The sequence below is a fragment of the Lytechinus variegatus genome, chromosome 8, assembly GCF_018143015.1.
Source record: "Lytechinus variegatus isolate NC3 chromosome 8, Lvar_3.0, whole genome shotgun sequence".
Lineage (NCBI taxonomy): Eukaryota > Metazoa > Echinodermata > Echinoidea > Temnopleuroida > Toxopneustidae > Lytechinus > Lytechinus variegatus.
The window spans coordinates 37,619,207-37,639,654 of record NC_054747.1 but is presented as its reverse complement, the minus strand read 5'-3'; the positions used below and the strand labels follow the sequence as shown (position 1 = coordinate 37,639,654).

At 39.3% G+C, this 20,448-nt stretch overlaps 2 protein-coding genes and 1 pseudogene across 2 annotated transcripts; all 3 read left to right on the top strand.

The window, feature by feature from the left end:
• The first annotated feature begins 3,072 nt into the window (after positions 1–3,072).
• On the top strand, positions 3,073–14,402 carry LOC121419705 (annotated as a pseudogene).
• A 227-nt stretch (positions 14,403–14,629) lies between these two features.
• On the top strand, positions 14,630–16,219 carry LOC121419704 (uncharacterized protein DDB_G0271670-like). The gene has a single exon (XM_041614163.1). The coding sequence runs from the start codon at positions 14,630–14,632 to the stop codon at positions 16,217–16,219; it is 1,590 nt and encodes a 529-aa protein (XP_041470097.1).
• Positions 16,220–16,269: 50 nt separating this feature from the next.
• Positions 16,270–19,038, top strand: LOC121419703 (flocculation protein FLO11-like). Its single transcript, XM_041614162.1, has one exon. The coding sequence runs from the start codon at positions 16,270–16,272 to the stop codon at positions 19,036–19,038; it is 2,769 nt and encodes a 922-aa protein (XP_041470096.1).
• The last annotated feature ends 1,410 nt before the right edge of the window (positions 19,039–20,448 follow it).

Here is a 20,448-nt window from a genome sequence, read left to right as displayed (position 1 = left end):
CCTTTTCATAAACCTATCCTCCAATTGAATTAGCCGCCTAAGAGTAATAATGCGGATGATTCAATAAAAATTGCGTTCACAAACTCCGAAAATAAGCCGCATTATTTTACGAGCGCTCGTCCTGAAAAAGGCGGATAATCGTCATGACAACTGATGGACATGCACGCCTCCTCCGATGTGGTTGTATTGGGAAAGGGTGACCTTGTGACCGCACCATGGCAATTATCCGCATTGTTTGGAAATGCATTCATAAACTCAAAATCTTGTCCCGATGCTGCTAGTATGCGGATAATAGCAGCATCAAAATAATGCAGATTACTTTTGTCCTCCTCCAGTTTTACGACCAAATTATGCTGCTATATTAGCCGCATAATTGGATTTATGAAAGGGGTATAATTTAATTTGTTTCTGTACGAAAATGTCCCCTTTGGAAAATCCTGGATCCACCCTTGAAAAAAACCTTTTTGCTTCTCGCATTTTATCACAAACCAGCGCAGACTCCTCTCCTAAAAAATTATTGATTATTAATTCATAATTATTATTAATTTCATTAAAATGGAATCAGCAAATATGTTTACTAACTAATGTAGGATCCATTGCAGTCATGCCTTACTTTGGCGCAAATCAAAGTTTACATATTCCAATATACTTACTAAATGATGGACTCGTATGATCTCTATGTTGTATTCTTCTCCCTTCCTTGCAACTCCCAATTGTCTTTCTCTATCCATATTTCTCCCTCTCTTTTTTATCCATCCCTCTTCCTCTCTTTCTTCGAAATGTTGAATTGTAAATACTACTGCTTTTTTCTTAATGTACAATTCGGTAAATGATAATGGACCACTATACCAATATGTGTTTAGGATAATATTTTACTTCCGAATTCTTCTAACTTTGTTTATTCTTATACAGCCTTACAACTTCGTGTTTTTACCTCTTTCATGTTTGTACCTTCTTTTCTTCTGACTTTCTGCTCAACTCTTTCCATTCACTCCCCCTCTCCCCCTCTCCCTCTCTCCCTATCCACCCCCTCTCCCTCTCTATCTGCCTCTCCTCCTTCCCACCTCTCTCTTATACCTTTCCAAAATTCCACAACAATACCATACTTTATCCATATTATTTATTTTGTAATTATCTGCGTTATTGTTTGAATCAGTTTTTTGTGTCTTTATTACCTTGTGAATACATCCCAATTCGGCCTTAGCCGCGATGATGTCTTGATTTTTATTAATAAACCATTTATCTTTTATCTATCTGCAACATGTGCAAAGAATACCATAATTAAGATTATCCAAGTTTGAAGACATAATTTATATAGGCTTATAAATCTTTGGAATGAGAGATACTCTTTCTAAAGTGCTTGCCCCCCAAAAAACTATACACTTTTTAAATGACATGCCAAATAAAAAATACATATCAATTGAAGGAAAACACATATTTGGAAGCCAATAAAGTCACCTTTCAAATGACACAAAAAAGTTGGAAAACTATTCATGATTGAGCGAGCACTGCCCACTGAAACAAAGGGTATGAAAATGAGGCTGGGCAGGAATTAGCCTTCCAATTTCTTAATTTTTTTTGCTCTCACGCGGTCATATCACGGAGCAAGGCGAAATGTGAATGGCAGATCCACAACACAACTTGGATGAAATTCTGATAATAGTAAACCTTATAGGTTTTAGAATTTAAAACCACACTCTAAGGAATGGGCTTCATGATAAATCTTCCATATTCGTGGCAATTATAATTAAAGGTAAAGTCCACCCAAGAAAATTTTTGATTCGAGTAAATAGAGAAAAATCAAATTAGCAAAACGCTGAAAATTACATCAAACTCAAATGTAAAATAAGAAAGTTAGGCATTTAACAGTTTTCGCTTATTTTTTTTTTACAAAACAGTGATATGCACAGAAGTGTCATGTAAATGAGTCAGTCGATGTCCATCACTCACCATTTCTTTTTTTACTAGTGTTTGAATGATGAAATAATTAATTTTTTACGGATTTGACAATAAGGACCAACTTGACTGAACCATATAGTATAAAACAATGCTAATTCAACATGTTCATGGAGGAATTAATCGTTGTTTCACTTGACAATAATGAGAAAATTAGAATATTTCATATAATAATAGTGAGTGGATTACGTCATAGTCTCCTCATTTGCATACCATCAGCCAGAATGTGCATTTTATTTTTTTGGTGAAATTTAGCGAAACTATACAATGTAATAACTCTTTTTTTTTTATTTTACATCCGATTTTTATGAAATTTTCAGTGTTATGCTTGTTGGATTTTTATCTTTTATTCAAATCAACTTTTTGTTGGGGTGGATTTGTCCTTTCAAATTCGTAATATTTTTTTTTGTAAATCCCTTTCTTGAAATCTCACAACTCAATACTTGACTTTTTGCAGCATTATTAGCATAATTTTATACCACAAGTGTTGTCTAATATTTTTATTTGCTATCAGAATACCATATTGAGGCAGTCTACCTGTTACAATGGCGGGGGGAACCCAATTTCCTTTTTCAATTGTCAAAATTTGGAGAAAAGTGAACAATCGCACGACCCAGTCGCCGTCTTGGATCACTCACCACCTCCTTTTGTTTTTCTCTTCTCCCCCTTCCTTTTCATTATTAGGCCTACTTGAGAAATATTGACAAACGGTACGTCGCCCCCCACCCCTCTCTACTTGATCTACAAGTTGTTGTAAAATACATAATTTTCATTGGTTTTTCTTTTATCGATTTTTATTGTGTCCATAAAAAAGAAGATTGGTAGGAACTTAATTGTAAGCAATAATGACGTTTCATCTAAGCTAAGAGCCCCCTGGCCCCCTTCCATATACCCGGGGTTTAACCCCTCAAAAAAATAATGCCCCCTTCAAATGCCATGTGTTTTTGTGATTGCGGCCTCAGTCAAGTACCACTACACTCTACAAAAAAAGTACATACTGAACAACAAAAAAAGAAGCAGGAAAAATCATCTCAATATTTATAAAAATTTTTTTTATAAATTATATTGATCAATAAAAAAATTAATTGTAAAGGTGGTAGCGCCATCTTTCGGGAATAAAGGAATATGCATTTCGAGCAATTTTCAAGATGGCGAGAAAGCGTACGCCACAAGAAACATGTAAATTTTCACTGCCGTGTAACATCATTATTGCTTCGATAGCATGACCGTTTCCCACGAATTCATGTTTCATAGACTGTGCAACGCATCAACATTTTTCTTCGTTAAGGTTTTGTAAAGAATAAAGAATGGCAGAGAATCTTGTAAACGGAGATGCCGACAGTAAGTTTGATCAGTTGCAAAATTTATTTGTGTGCGTGAATGAATGGGACTTGCACTCACTTTGTGTGTGACCGCGCCATAATTGCAATCAGTTTCGATGTCACTTGTTCATTTGTGAGTTCAGTGTCACTTTCGCATTCATTGTAACCTTGTTTAGACCAACATGAAATACTTTGCATTTACTATGGTGATTAGCAGATCCTCTTTGAAAACGTTACCTAGATGTTCAGTTCTTTTGGACGGACAGAGCTCAGTCTCGTCTCAGAGACGGTCGACGTGTCGTAAAAAAAAAGGCATGGGATCGATTGACCATGATGATGTTGACAGTGACACTGACAGTTCAGTTAGTTAGTTGACATTGACAATCAATGACTAACTGACATGACTGAGTCTTGAAGTTGAGTGCAGCGCGCATTCAAATTATCAATGACATGCCTGCCGCTGCCGCCCAATTTTTTTCAGCAAACTCGCGTCCCTCCTTGCCCTTTCTTCAAAATGTCTCAAAATTGGTAAATAGAAAGAAGTATTGAACTGTCTTTTAAGCCGAATCGCAGTATACCCCGCGCATACGCGGAGGTCTACAGCAACTTGTCCGTACCTAAAATTGCTACAGATCTCCGCGCATGCGCAATTCGCCATTTTCGATTCCGCAGAGAATTTGATACGAGTTGTTCACAAGTGACATCACAGAAATCTTTGTCACATTGCCAATAGGAGGATCTCCGTAGCATTTAGTGATCTCAATATTCAAATGCTCATAATTTTCTCAAACTTTTGTTGAAGTAACTTTGAGTTTTCTGTTTTCACACAAGCTATCTTGCTCCAAAGGTTTCATTTTCCTTTAATGAACTCCACCACAAAATGCACTCCTTCATGCAGAAAATACACTACAAAGAAAATTGTGCCAATCTCGAAAAAAGTTGAGAAAAGAATTATTGAGGTAATTTTTCTATATCTTTTTTTGGTTCATATTTTGTACTCTTTTTAAGAATTTTTCATGCCTAGTCAACGTCAAACTAATGGAAGATGCAGAACAAGAAACTTATACTAGAGTAGAACTTTTCAATATAAAATAAACACAAGAACTCTCCTCTTGAATAAAAGATTATATAAAATGAAAATTGTAGAATCTGAATTATGCACCTTTTGTAAACTAGAGGTGGAAACAACGGAGCATTTTTTCACAGAAGGTCAGCATGCATGTACCTCTTGGGAAGAATTTTGAAATGGTGGTATCCAAAATTTAATATTAATTTACAACTAAATGATGAAGATATTTTGTTGGGTATCAGATGGAAGACCACATAAATCACTTTTGAATCAATGCTTAGTTGTAACTAAACAAATGATTTATACATGCAGACATTTGAATATTTTACCATCTTTTGATAATTTGTTCTGTGTAAAGCTGAAACAAATATACAAAATAGAAAATTGGCATTCAGAATAAACAATTATCAAAGTTTGAAAAGAAATGGAAAACTCTATTTTCCCTCATTCATGTAATAGTTTGGGCAGCTTGATGGAAAACGAAATCCAATGTGTTGTCATAACCATTCAATCCTGGAATGTTTTCTATTTTTTTTTCCTTTTTTTTTTATTTTGCTTTGTTTTGTATTTTATGTCACTTTGTATATAGTATGTATAATGATTATGTTTGTTATATGTATACGAAGTTATGAAAATAAAAAATCATTGAAAGAGAGAAAAAAAGAAACTTATACTCACTTGCAAGACCATTTCTGGTCCCAAAATCAATTACATATCTTGTAATTGATAATAAATTTGTGAAACACTATGCATAAGATTTGCTAATCTACTTCTTGAAGCAAGGAGTGATTACATGTACATGATTTGCTTAAATTAATTATCAATGATAAAACTGCAACCGAAAAAATCTTGGAGCCAACAGGATTTGAACCTCTCTCATCTACTGATTGATCTCCTTATTATTGATTGATTGATTGATTCATTCATTTTATTATTATTATTATTTTTTTTTTTTGGGGGGGGGGGGTGAGAGCACTATTACAATATGATACAGGACATGCTGCCTTGATAACACTTTTTAAGACCTCAATTTAGAGGGGAATCCAACCCAAATAAATAGTTATTATTGGTTCAAGAAGAAAAATTGATTAAATCTGACAAACTGTGAGAAAGTTTTGAATTTTTAAAAGGTGGTGGTGTCACGGTGGTGTAAGGCAAGGACTTCCCTCCATTCACTCCAATTACACGGTTCATAAAGTTGTCATTTTTTTTAAAATTCTTATTTCAAACTATATTTTTCTTTCTTGAAGATATAAAGCATTATGCTCCATTGGTTATGTTTGGATTACCGCTCCAGGGGAATATGTGTAGGTACGTCAGAGAAAACCACAAATCCTTACATGGCCTAAATGTATGAGAAAGTTGTCCTTCCCACTTGTCATAAAAACTTACCCAGTTGCCAATTTGAAATTTACATAATTTTAGGGATCTCAATGTTAAAACAGTCATAACTTTTTGATTGCTTGTCTGATTTCTGTCAAACTTTTACCATTCTGTTTAACTTATTTTTCTCCTTTCCCACATATTATTTTATGACCAAGTTTGGATTGAAATCCCTGCTAAAGTTCACTAGGTACTCAGTATTGCTTAGAAACCGTTTAAAAGCTGCTCAGTCCGGACAATCTGAATTAATACCACCTTAAAAGTTTAATCCCAAACATTCACATGCAAAGTACGCAAAGAAGCAAGGAGGCTGTGGTCGCATGCTCTGGTCTTTGGCTGTAATTGCATGATTAACATGTAGCTTGCTTGTTATTCAGAGTCTCCCAACGACAACCATACATGTAGATGTAGTGCTCTGTGACATGATATTGACTACTACAGACAAAGATATATAAGAGTGCTCGCTATAGAAATGGAGCACGCTCATGCAGGGCTTGAATCCAAAGCCATGGCATCTGATGCCATCAGAATGACCTTGATGCTCTTCAAAATATTTGTACAGACTTACAGCCCAAATAATTGCCTTCTTGGCTGTGGAATTGATACTGTATAGTGATCCAATTCATTAATAAAGTACATTTTACAATTGATGCCTTTTGTATGAAAAAGTGCCCTTTGAAAAAAATCTTTGCCTACTTGAATTCTTCATTGGAGACCAGGGGGTCGTTTCATAAAGTTGTTCGTAAGTTAAGAGTGACTTTAAGAACGACTGGTGAACCTTTCTTACGCACTAATAAACCATCGCCAATGAGAGTTTTGGTGTTTGCAATTTACCACAAGAAATGATCACCAGCTTTATGAAACACCCACCTGCTCTCATATTGTGGTAAATACATGTAGCACATACACATCAATATCGTTGTGTCGATGCAAGAACGCCCTTAAAACTGGGGAAAAAATTACTGGAGGGCTTGAAGCAATTTCACCCCCAAAATGCTCAGATGAAACTCCCAGGAGCCTTGGAAAATCCCCATTCATTGCAAAGTTTAAACTAATCCAATGTTGCAGATTTAAGCAGTAACTTGTGAAAAGTAGCCCCCTAAAATGAAAAATTAATTTGTGCCTGCTAACTGTACCACCACACCTTCGCACATTACATGCGCGTGAAAACACCCAGCATGCTTACAGGTGCATTGCAAAAGGGCATTCTTGCACTGACAAGATATGCGGTTCCCTAGACCCTTCTTTTCACACTGCTCGCTAGTTCATTGTTCCCAATCAAGACCCCCTGTTTACACCTTGCACTCGAGGTCCTACCCCCCTCCCCCGTCAAAATATAATTCCAGGGCCCTGTCCCCTGTCGTATATGCAACAGTTGCGATTGATGCATCAGACAACTATCTAATTGTTCGTTCAAAATATTTTCTGGATGTGATGTCTATTCATACATGTACATTCATAGTTTTCTTGAAAATTCACTGTGCTTCTCTTGTTTTCAAAGGACATTGTGCAAATATCCAAAAGAAAAAGTTAGGATGTTGATGGATTTCCATATACAAGTACTTGATGTTGATCTGGTGGGTGCTTCATAGAGCTGTTCGTAAAGTTACGAATAATTTTACAAACGACTGGAACATGTTCTTACTTTATTATCAGGATTTGTGGTTTTCTCCTAAGTACCCATTCCCCTGGGGCAGTAATCGTAATATAATCCAGGTAGTAAATTGTTTTATGTCCTTATGAACGAAAAATATAATTTGAAATAAAACCTTTGGGAAAAATGACATTTTAGCCATAATATGTATTGGAGTACATGGAAGAGTAGTCCTTGCCTTACATCACTATGACATCCCATATGCAGCCAATTTGAAGTCTCCATGGGTATAGTGATTACCAATATTTACAACTTTTAAAAAATCATATCTTTCTTATTGGTTGTCCAATATTGTTCAAACTTTCACCTATCAACTTGTCTGATTCTTCTTTTTCTAAAAAACAAGTTTTTATTTGAGTTGGATTCCCCTTTAAGATGGGCCTTATTAACCTTACAATGTATTGCTAAATTTGTTCATTTCAGATACGGTTCAAGCTGCGCTATTAACCATCAATGCTGCTGGTGCATTGGAAACCACATTTGATACGTGTACTTCAACTGACATTGAAGGGTGAGTAAGAGATATTTCTCATCAATTTTTAAAATCAAGTTCATCAAAGCAATTGTATGATTTTATGCGTTAGGCCAGAGGGCCAGAGACAGCTGTACAGAGGCCACTAAGGGATCACCAGCCCCTGCACTACCGATCATGCGCTGATCGTAAGATGCCTACATTGTTTGATACCCCTGAGCTGATTAAACAAGGACCAAGTGCTGATCATGTAATGCCCCTACAATGTGTTCATGTGATGTGGAGCGTTGTGGCCCAGTGGAATAGTCTTCGGACTCTGAAACAGGGGGTTGTGGGTTCGAATCTATGAATCTATTAGAGATGCATGTAATAACTGGCACAACACAAGAGATGTCATCAAAATTGGGAGCATTTCAACAATGTCATCTTTCAGGTTGTCAGATCTGAAGACTTTCCTTGACCTTGATTTGCTGAGAAGCACAAGTATTCTATTAAACAAGGATAAAACTGGGGAGTGTTACGTGAAAGTACTTGTCGGACGTTTTATCAGACAAATCCTGTTTTAACCAACAGTTACCATAGTAACAATGCCTCTCAAGTCAATCAACATCAGAGAAAGATGTCAGATCTGATAACTTGTCGGAATCGAACGTTGATGAAAAGCTCCCCAGGGGAGAACTTGTTTGTCATGTTAACATCTAACAAGCTATTTATGAACCCCCCCCCGATGTCACTTACTCAATTAGTTTGTTTGTACGTGTATGAAATACAAAGACTTTTTTTTTAATTAACGTTTTATATTTCTTTTTCTCACGAGATTAATCTTTGTTTTATTTTATTTTTTTTTAAACAGGGAGGATGTGGAGAGGGTCAAGCGTAAATCGCACCATGCGGAGATTGAGAAAAGACGAAAGTCAAAACTCAATGAGGGCATCAACAAACTCATTGAGATTCTCCCAAAACAAGATGCCAGAAGAGTAAGTTACTGTAAACTTTATTTGATTCTGATAATCCGCACACCAGACATGCGTCATAATTGAAAAATTTAGAAATATACCAGGCTTTGTGAAAGTATAGTTGGAATTATTTTTCAGAGGTTGGTCTGGCAATTACTATATTTTCCCGAGGGGTGAAGTCCCGAGGAATAATAGTTATTTTGCCAGTCCAACCGAGGATTAATAATTCCCACTATTCTTTCAAAGGAAACGGCTGATATATTTTTGTTTTATCCTACTTCTAATAAATCAAAACCAAAATCTATGCGATGAGCCTGCAGAGTCTGGTTACTTGTGTTGAATGAGCTACTTTTTCCGAAGTGCCCTGCTCGGTGGAATGCGGATGTGCCTGCGCCAAGGCATCACAGGACTTGCTCGGGAGCGAAAGCTCGCTCTGACTGACCTCCCAAGAGATAAGCTCAAGTAAGAGTTATATAAAAAATATATGGAGGTCTGACATTGATACGCAACATCATAGTTAGAATATACTTGGTCACATGATGCTATTTGAACCAATCACTATTCAGGATTTAATCTATGTAGGATATTGTTCTTCATGCGATTTGTACAGTTTATGCTGATTTGCATTTACATGCAGTTCATGCATTCAAATGTTTTTATCACATGGGCTAAAAAAGCGATTTGATTTACAGTGTACCATCAATTTTGTCTCATTGCTGATTGGTCTGTAGCCTAATTCTCATTGAGTCTGATTCCTAGTTGGAATAATTTTCTACTACATCTATGCAGCATCTTTTTCATTTTTTCAAATAAGAATAAGGAAAACAAAAAATCATCTAACCTTATGTATATATATTAAGTTTAGACCAAGTGAATATTAGACAGGATGGATATAGCCTTGATGTATTAACTGGAAATAAGAGAAAATGGGTACATGTGCATGTATGAACTATAAACTGCGTAGTAGACAAAATGGTTAATTGGCTAAATGGGATCGCTGGCAAATTGTAAGGAGATGAATTGGTTGTAGACATACAAGGGTTAGGCCTTATGGGATAAGACAAGATGGAATGGGTTAATTGTCAATTTGTCTATTGCCTACTGGTCCACTTATCACATGGTCTAACTTCATTTAGTCTAATGTAATCTGTCCATCACCTTTTCATCAAACAACCATTTAGTTCAATAAGCACCAATAATCACTTTGTCTAATCACTAGTACTACTAATCACCAGTGTGTATAAAGTCCATTTTCCTCATAACCAGTTGGTCTAATATCTATTTTAAATTCATTAATTTCGCCCAATTAACACTGAGTCCTATTAGATGGCCAAACAAAATGTATAGGACTAAATGGCTATTGGACCAACTGAAATTAGACAAAATTGTGAGTGGAGGGAATGGCAAATAAGCAATGTGGACAAATGATGGTAGACCAAATGATAGTGGACCAGTTGGTAATGGGACGAATTGGCATTAGACCAATTGAACATAAACCAATGGAATGTAAAGTCTAGATAAAGATTGTGTAGACCATCCGCTTATTGTGTAGGGTATTTGGTGCTCATAGTGAGAAGGTTTGAGGAAAAGTTTTGACTTATGAGAGATTGTACATGAATATATACAAATAGCGAATAGGCATGAGTTAAGATGGGGCGAGATTTTGCATGAGGTGAAAGAAAGATGCTCTATTCAACGAGGCGTTAGCCGAGTTGAATAGAGTGTCTCTTTCTTTCACCGAATTCAAAATCTCGCACCATTGCACGAATAAGAATATTTGCTATTTGTGTTGTACACTGCTCAGAGTTTAGCGAAAATATGAGAAAAAGTTTTTCCCTGAAGTAATCTATGAAAAGAGAGCAAAAACATTGAAAGTGAATTTTAAGCAAAATCCCACAAACGCAAATGACCTCTGGCAGCATTGCGCATGTAGCCAGCAAGCTATGCGCGTATTTCATCTTCATTTTTTACTAAGTGCAATGAATTGAATCGTATTATGACGTCACCTCCTAAAGCTGGGCAATGGTACATTTTGGATGGTACGTCGTGTGTGCAATGGTACGATTGTGTGACATTCAGCCTCCCATTTACTCGCATACAGCAAGCTATTAAAGTAGGCGTTGTACATTGTAAAATAACTCTAATAGAGGTTACACAGGGATGTAAGTTGTAATAAATTTCTATTTCTTTTCTTTATGTACATTTTCCTGATTCCAGAGCAAAGTACAGATCCTTGAAGATACTTACAATCTGGTGATAGAGCTTCAGAAGAAATGCCAGCACCTTATGATCCAAAATGCACCAGAATCAGAAGGTAAGCTTAAAGGTGTTATGTAGGCAAGGGGTAAGATATGAAAAAACAACAACAAGAATAACACTGGCAATTTAATCAAAATGGGATATGAGCAACTAAGTTTTGACAGTTTAGTTTTACTTTCTTTTCAGGGATGCCTTGTTGCAGACTAAATTCTGACTTCAGACTTTCTCATTATATTTTCCACCATAGAAAACAACATTTTCATGTAGGCAAGGGGTCATTCTAGATGATTTTCAGACCTTTTTTTAAAATCAATTCTAATTGGCATCCCTGTATTTTACAAGACAGTTTTACAATGCAGGTGAAAAGAAAACGAGAATTTTACTCCTAATCTGTATGATAGTCTAGCTTAACCAATTTGTGAGCCTCTGAGAATTGTCCTTTATTGCCCTGCTCATCGGCCCGACTTCTTTGATGATGACATGACACCTCTGTATGTCAACAGACTTCATAGCGTCAATGTACATGTATGCATTTATGTAGTTAAAAGCTGCATTACTTTTGTTATTTTACAGAAATAAGTCAAATCTTCAAAAAAGGACTCAAAAATAACTTACAAGTCATTTCCTGCTCAAATTGATCAAACCTTCTGTTCTAGAAAATATTTCTGACAGATTTGCCATTTGTCTTGTGCCAGTTTTCCTTTGTATCTTTCATTCACATGTAATACCAAGTTTTTCTGACATGTCAGTCACGACCAATGTAATGCAAATAAGAACCAAACAAATTACAAATTGTATGGTCTAGAGCTGTAGGTTTCTGTCCATTGTAGCATTAAATTTTGATATTTTTTTGTTCACTTTTCCACAATATTCAAATTTCTATTACAGAAAACTAAAAACTCAATTTTTTCACATATACTAAAACATTTAATTGCTTCATCATGTGCAATCACACAAGATGATTCATAGAACCCTGGCTATTGTGTGAAAGTACTTGAACTTTCATGTAGCCAATATTGCTTGTCAATGCAATTTGACAAGATCTAATAAGATCCTTGAGCATTAAATTTCAAGTAGATAAGATTCCATTGAAGAAATTTGCATGTTATGATCTCATCTCGATACCATTTACATGCAAGAAATACTAATATATGATTTTCCTTTACTTTCTCTCCTCTACAGTTGATGAAATCAAACGTCTCATGGAAGAGAACGCCAAGCTGAAGAAGGAAAAGGAAGACTGGTCGGAATTTCTGAAAACAATGAATATCAACACTGACATTAAAACTCACATGAAAGCTGTCATGCAGGGCAAAGGAAAGAGAAATTACAAATCGGAACCCCCTCATGAACAGCTGCTGGGGAGCAGTCAGAACTTAGGAGCCGGTCAGAACATCATCATTCAGTCTCCTACAACTGCAGTCATGGGGTCTCCCAACCTTGTCACAATGCCTACGAATCAGATGACGATACCCATCGCGAGTGGGAACAGGATGGATGGCAATGTCATGCAGGGTGGAGGTAATCAAGGTGGAATGCTGCTGGTGACTACAAGCAGGTCAGGAACCGATTCCAAGCCATCGCTGACCTTAGCAAACAATCAAATCAATGTGGTTGGCAATGAAAGACCAGAAGCGGAGGGACAGTCGCCGCTTCCAAAGCCGATGGGCCAAACTGGAGAGGACAATGCTGTGTCTGCCACGAGCCAAGGCGGGCAAGGCATCTCGGCAATTACCTGCACGCATGAGGCTTCAAATCATAGCTCTGTCGGGCAGGTTAATACAACAACTGCGGAATCAAAGAACACCACCGCTGTAACGCAGGTCATAAGTACCCCGATCACCACACCAGCATCGCAGAACCAAGTCCTCCTGCAGTCCGGGACAGGGAGTGGTGTGAGGATAGTTCAGCAGCAACCGGTCCAGTCGCAAGGTCAGACTGTGCTGATCCAGTTACCTGGTCAACCTGGGCAGTATATCCCTGTTCGAATCGCACCACAGATGAATCAGCCACAGCAGGTGATCCTTACCTCTCAGCAGGGCGTCAATGTCGTTGGGACTCGAGGCAGTGCAATCCAACCCAAGACTCCAGTGAAGAAGAAACAACCTGCACAGCCGAAATTAAAGAACCTTTGCCCTCTCCCACCAGACTCCCGTAAGCCAAACTCTCCCATAGCCTCCCCAATCCAACGTGCAACCAATAGCTCCTAACACTGTCACTGTTAGATTACCGATGAACCCTACTGCCAATCAACAAGGTACGGTTGTGATGACCAGTCAGGGTCAGGTGATCCTCCAACAGCCTTCAAATACGATCCTTTCAGGTGGTGTGAACATGCAAATGCCCATGCAGGTGGTTCCTAAACCTCCTGTAACCCAGAACATTGTGTACATCCAGCAGAATGGACAACTCATACCTGTCATCTTGCAGCAAAACCAGAGTAATGTCCAGCAGGGTGTTCAACAGGGTGTCCAACAGACGAACACCATTATTCAACAAGGTCAGCAGCAGCAGCAACCTCAACAGCAACATCAACCACAGCAGCAGCTAAAAATGCAGGGGTCTGAAAGTATTGCCTCGCAACCTGTTCAGTCTGCTGCCACCATGGAAAGTGCTGGCAACCAAGTTTCTGCATCGGTATCTGGAGCTGCCGTTGCCTCCGGTGGCATTGCCATGACCCAACCTGCTCCTATTGCTTCTAGCCAGGCACATCTATTAGATAGTAGCACCATCCCGGCATCTTCCTCATCCAAGGTGGTTTCAAATTCCTTTCAGGGTAATGACCTGATGACCTCTCTTGCCATTGAAACCACATCAACTCATAGTGATCAAGGAAGAGGACAAGGAAATAGTGGCTTTGCTGCCAATGACATCCTGGCCAAAGCAACCGAGAGCATTTTCTCCACTCATTCTGAGACATCTCCTATGCAACTTGGAGATCTGCACGATTCCCATGGTCATGCAGCCAATCAGTCAGTGATCAAAAACACAAATGGAATATTTGGTCATCAGACGACTCAACCAGGAATCGAGATCTATGATCTCCCAGATGAGATGGATACATCCTCCAGCAAGGGCAAACACAAGAAGAAAAAGAAGAAAAAGTCAAAGTCCAAAGAGAAAGAAAAGAAAAAGAAAGACAAGGATAAAGAGAAAGATAAGGAGAAGAGTAAGAAAATAGATTTTCCTTTGCCTACCGTTCCAAGCTCCGATAATAATGCTGATATTGGTGATGATCAAGAGATGGCTACAGAAGCATTATTGGAGAGTCTTATGCAAGAAACCCTGGGAACAGGAGGCATTGATGATAGCAGTAATACAGAGACTGTGATGAAGCTTTCCTCGAATCCATCATTACATAGTAATATCCCAGTATCATCGAATGGCAATGTCCAAATTTCCAATTATTCAGCAGCAGCCTTATTGAACTCAAATACACGGGAAACTTTAGCAGGGAATCAGAATAATACAACACAAGTGTCGTCCGCCACTGTTTCGTCATCAGAAACAAATGGGCAAGCAATCTTCAGTACATTCAACGACATTCTCAGCAATTCAATGAGTGTTAGTGGCCTTCCAACGTACATCGATGATGAGGAAGACATAGTTCCAGGAAACAACTCTCGTGAAGGCCCACCCTGTACATCAACAGCCAGTGAGGACGTCCCAACCTCATTATCTGTTGTCACATCAAGCGCCTGTACTCAGAACCAGCCAAGTAATTCATTGTCTCTGTCATTGCCTCAGAGCACAGATAGGATGATTCCAATTGAACAAAAGACGCCAGATTCATCCAAAGTAGCAACTACGCCTACTTCTGATGGCTTCCAAAGCTATATGTCACCTACCAGCTTCCCCTCAATCAGTAGCCTTTTAGAGCAAACTACCAGTGCAGAAAGAGAGGCTTCCATTTCATCACTTCCATCAAGCACACAAAAGGATGATTCTCCTACAAGTGGATTTACACCATCATCAAGTGGACCTTTCCAACATGGCTGGATCTCACATCACTCCAAAGCTTCAGAGCTAGCTCGGGGAATACAACCAGCGAAATCACATTCTCCGGTCAGCACACCCTCCCTGATGAGTTCAACAAGCACAACGCTGGCTACATCCACAAGCATGGCTGTGAGTACTTGCCCATCTGTAAATATCTCACCTCCAAACACATCATTGCAGAGTTCAAATACGGGTAACGGAAGCAAGTCTTCACCTCCACTTAACCTCCTCTCACAGCCTTGGTTGAATCCCTCAACGGATAACCTGTCGGATGTGGCAAGCCAGCCAGACTTGGGAAGCACCAGCTTGCAACAACAGCAGCAATTAGTAGATATTCTCCAAGGATTCTCTGCCACCAAGGTGTCTTTAGCCTCTCAGACCAACACAGAGGTCATGTCAAGTACAACTGATATTCATGGCGCCCTTCCCAAGTCCCAACCCTCACTGGAATCATTGTTTGGCTTGCCTCCCTTTGGTGAAACTCGACAGAGCACTCAGACGGTGTCAAATGGGGATCCTTTCCAAAGCATTTCAAGTATAATAGATTCAAATAAGACCAGATCCACTCCCGTCACCAGGGATAATTTCCTAGGACTTCCTCCGTATTCCATTCAGACTACTACTAGTTCTTCCGCCCCGGTTATGGAGCAGACTTCAGTTTTCCAAGAATCTCCTTTAGATCAAAACAGGCAATCATCCTCTAGTAGTTCATCAAAGCCAAGTAATGCGCCACCAAGTTATTCGCTGATAAATCGGGTGACAGCTGTAGTAGATAAATACAATGAACGGAAAGCCCCTACTGCTGCCAAGAATGTTCCGAAAGTGCCTGACATAAATCATGTAGAAAGCAATCCAGCAAATGAACAAGTGTTTGAGAATGTAATCCAGGAGAAAAATAGGCCTGTTTCCGAGATTGGACCAGTTACCAGCAGTAGTCAGAGTCGCTACGTTCACCCAAAAAGCAGGGCATTGGCATCTGTTGCCATGCAAGAATCCTCTCCTGCAGTTCAAACCAATAGCAGTATGTTTGGTGCACAAAAATTTCCCTCTGTACCTCAAGTGAAGCAAAGGAACACTAATCAGAAAAGTGTAAACCCCGAAGAAATCTCAGTTACCAGTGAAAAACTTTTCAACCGCAACTCTCCATAGAACACTTACTGCTGATATTTCAGAAGAAGGTGGCTCGGAAAAAGACCAGAATGAGGAATTGGGAGCCCCCCTTGCAGCCAGAGCCACCACAAGAAGCACCTCAACAATTGCCATTTATTACAGTACCGGAGCAGCCTCAACATCACCCACAACAGCCTGCTGTCCAGTGTGTACAACCTGAGGCATCAGCTCCACAGCAGTCCACCAAAACAAAGAGCAAAGGTTCAAAGAAAAGACAGAAAGAAAAGCCACAGATCGAACCTCCAAAGCCAACGGATGAAGATAATGTTGGGAGGAGAGAACTTGACAAGTCTCTTGTCAATAGGTTCCCTTGGCTTGCTGAAGCTAATGGAAAGTCGGGTGATAAACAGGCAGGGGGTATGGGCCAACAGACAAGCAATACTAATCCATCAGCATTTAGTGTCCAGAGCATCTCTCAAAGTTCTTCAAAGAGCTCTCTGCCAAAGTCTAGAGGGAATCCAAGTCGGGCAGAAGTTGTCCAGAATCCACCTCCGTATCCTTCAAGATCTCCTGCAGTTTCAGCAGATTCACATAATCAATCTCTTTGGAATCCCTCAAGTTTTGATTCCAATCCTCCAGTATCTTCGGCTTCATCCTCATTGATCTCCCCCAAGCAAACTTCACAGGACAGGACTCAAAGGCACCATCCCCTCAGCTCTGCTGATCAAAGCCATCAAAACAATCCAAATTCTATGAACACAGCTCTACAAAATAGACAAAGTACTGGAAACAATAGACCTCCAATGTATCAAGCATCAAGTTCAAATGATGTCCAGGCAGCTGTCAATGCTGCAGTCAACAAAGCAACACAGCAGGCACTTCTAGCAAGAAGCATGGCAGGAAATCCCACAGTCCCAGAGAAGACGAGAAATGTTTCTTCGACGAAGAAAGGTTCACAGCGTCCAAAGGCCGGGGGTCCTAGTCAGATCTTGAGACAATCAGATATAGATGATGGTCTTGACTTCTTGAACTCTACATCAACCAGTTCTAACTTTCCAACCTCATTGACCTCTGTCAATATGGATATTTTTGATAATTCCTTGGGGAGTTCCTCTATGATATCTAGGCCGTCTGAGCAACCTAGCCAACGATCTGGAGGTCGATCACGACCTGCAGACAAGCAATCCAGAGTTGATACCTCTAATCCCAACACTCTGTTACAAAGTGACTTTTCTAATGTTCCCCAAGATACATTCTCATTCTCGCAGTGGAATCTAGAACCTCAACAGACTGAAGATAGGGAAAACGCGAGAGGTAATTCCCAAAAGATGCAAGAACTTGCTTCTCCCCCTATGCAGCAAATGCATCAACGTGGAGGTAATAACTGTGTGAATGTAAACTTTGGAGATTCCTCAAATCTTGGGTCAGGTGATGATCTAGACTTCTCAAGTTTGCCTCCCTTTCCATCATCTAATCAGCAACAGCAGCAGCACACTCCATCTGATAGACAGACTCCTCAGAACCAATCCTATTCAGTACCAAGTGGAAGGTCTAGTGTGGCATCTATGGAACCAAGCCCAATGCAGCCCAGTCCTATGAATTATAATGTACAGGAAGGTAGCCATATGTCACAGATAAATGAGATGCCGCATTCAAACTCTAGCAGTAGAGGTCCTCCTAGCGTTGAAACTCCTCAGCAGCAGAGGAGAATGACACAGTCACCTATGGTTCAGAGTAGCCACCAAGGACAAGGGATCAAGAGAGCAGCTACAGATGGGCATCACTTGAATGTGGCCAAGAAAGCACATAGTGCGATGCATTCTGGTCGCAGAGCTACCCAACAGTCCAATCCCGACTCAAGGCATCATTCTTCAATGCACAATAACCCCCAGTCCCAAGGCCACAGCAATTTGATGCAGTTTCATTCATCAACTTCCAATACGCCCAACCAGTCTTCTGAAAGTGTCTTTGCAGGCGGGGAAGTCCAGCGAATCACGTACCCATCACAAGGTGGAGGTGGAAGAGTACAAGAAAGCAGTCGGTCCAAGAAGCGAGCCCCAAACCCTTCAGACAGTATTTTTGCCCGGGATCCGCACGAGATCGATGGAACTCGCAGTACGTCCATCTCTCTGCTGCAAGATAACTGGTTTGGTAGTTCAGCTCGAATAAATACATCTAGTAGCAATGAGACCGCACCACCGACATTCCTGCCCAATTTCCCCAGCTCTCAGACTTCCCAGGGTCAATCGGAGACTGTTACATCATCTTCGTCTACTAGTTCATCGCTCATCTCAAACATCTCACCTTCTCGACGGTTGAGACAGAACGAGATGCCCACCTACCTCCCGTCCCATCTCCCAGGACCCATTCTTCCAAGTCCTCCACAAACCAAAGGAAGCCATACGCGGGAGACGGACATCGCTTCCTTCAATCCCATGTTCACACCTTCCCGGACAGCTGGCATTCACAGCATGACTGCCAATTTCCCAGTGTTTCATGAGCACCAACCTCCAGGCGGCTTCAACATCGCAAAGTCCAACCAACTGCCAGGTAGTGTCACCCAAACCCCTTTCAACTTCAATAACATTTTTAATGAATCCTCCCAAGTGGCCTCGAGCACTCACGTCTCAGATGCTCAAACATTAAACCACAGCATTGGCTTGACCCCAACCGTCCACCTCCATGGGAATGCGTCGCTGCCCTCGGAGGAAAGTGTGCTTCATGGGAACATGAGTCAGAGACATCCTGCTCAGCCGTTTGGTCTTTTGGCTCAGAATCGCCCACCGATGGGAGTCCCGACGCCGATGGGTAGACCTCACCATCAGTTTCATAGCTCTTCTTTCATGCACCACTACTGAATAAAATCCCCATGGCCCGGTAAATACAAAGGTCATTGATTAATTGCTAATTTGAAAGATCAATTCTGATTGGTTCTTAGTCGGTCTACTGAGCAAAATGTGCATGGGAGGATGGACTTTATAGGCTATTTCATTTAGCAATTAATCACTATCCTTTGTTTTACGGGGCCATTATTATTGTATGACTGCTATCTTTATTCATCTGAAATATTAACTGCCAATCAGTTGTAACTGGTGCTTGGAAAGAAATAATCATATTGTAATGTTCCCTTTCTTTGAAATTTTCATTCGGGTCCCTTCTGATTTGTCCATAGGGTGCTACGTCTTTATGCATTTTCACTTTAAGGTGATTTTTTTTTTTGGGGGGGGGTGAGAGAAATTGATTCAATTGATTTCCATAAACAAAATTGTCATAAACTTGTCCCTTATTACAACATGAACCCTTTCACCCAAAATACACATGGGGAGTTTTGACACCTACGACTGCAGTGCATTTTATTTCCAGGTGCGACAGTCTTTAATCTTTAAGACTCATTGAAGAACATGATTTCTGCTAAATTGGGCAATGAAGTGGTTACCAGATTTCTTTTTAAGTACAATGATATCCTTAGCTTCACATTTTGAACATGTTTTATGGATTCCCCAAGAGGCTTTAGCCCAAGTTATCACAAGGATTGGGCTAAATGAGATACATCTGAGAATCTCCTTTATTATTTATTTTTAGAATTATCCAAGCATTAATTTTTTTAATTTTGAATAAGACAACTTATTGATCCTTTTTATTATACGCATGAAACAGTATATTTTTCTTCATTGAAAACTTTTGATATTGGTTTTGCAGATGTACTGTATGTATCATTGATAACAGTCATTCAAAATCTTTTATTTAATGGAAATTAATGTGTGTGATTTAATTTTTCTGTATGTGTATAGAAAATTTACAAGTAATCATGAATGTAGTTACGGAAACATAAACTTGCTAAATGAAAATGATTATTTCTTTTTTATATGATTTCGAACAAAACAAAATCAAGTTCTTTTGATACACAAAAAAATTGTTCAATTATTTTTTTTCTCGGGGCATTGGTAACCATGATTATTGTGATAATATTTTCATTGTTGATGCTATGCCGCATTCTATGTCAATTGGTTTTATTTATTTTCACACGTCGATAAACCTATAGCACCTGTTATGCGTAGAATTTTGTTATAGTTATAGGCCCGTATTCTGGAGTCGGGTTTAACTTAAACTCGGGTGTAAAGTTGTGGTTTAAGTATGGACAGCCAATTGTTGCATAATCACTAACAATAGAGATATCATACTTTCAGCTCATTCGGCTCTCAAATCATTCATAATTGTGTAGGAAGTATAAATAGATGATTGTCTTCACCATTGATGAATCAGGAAAG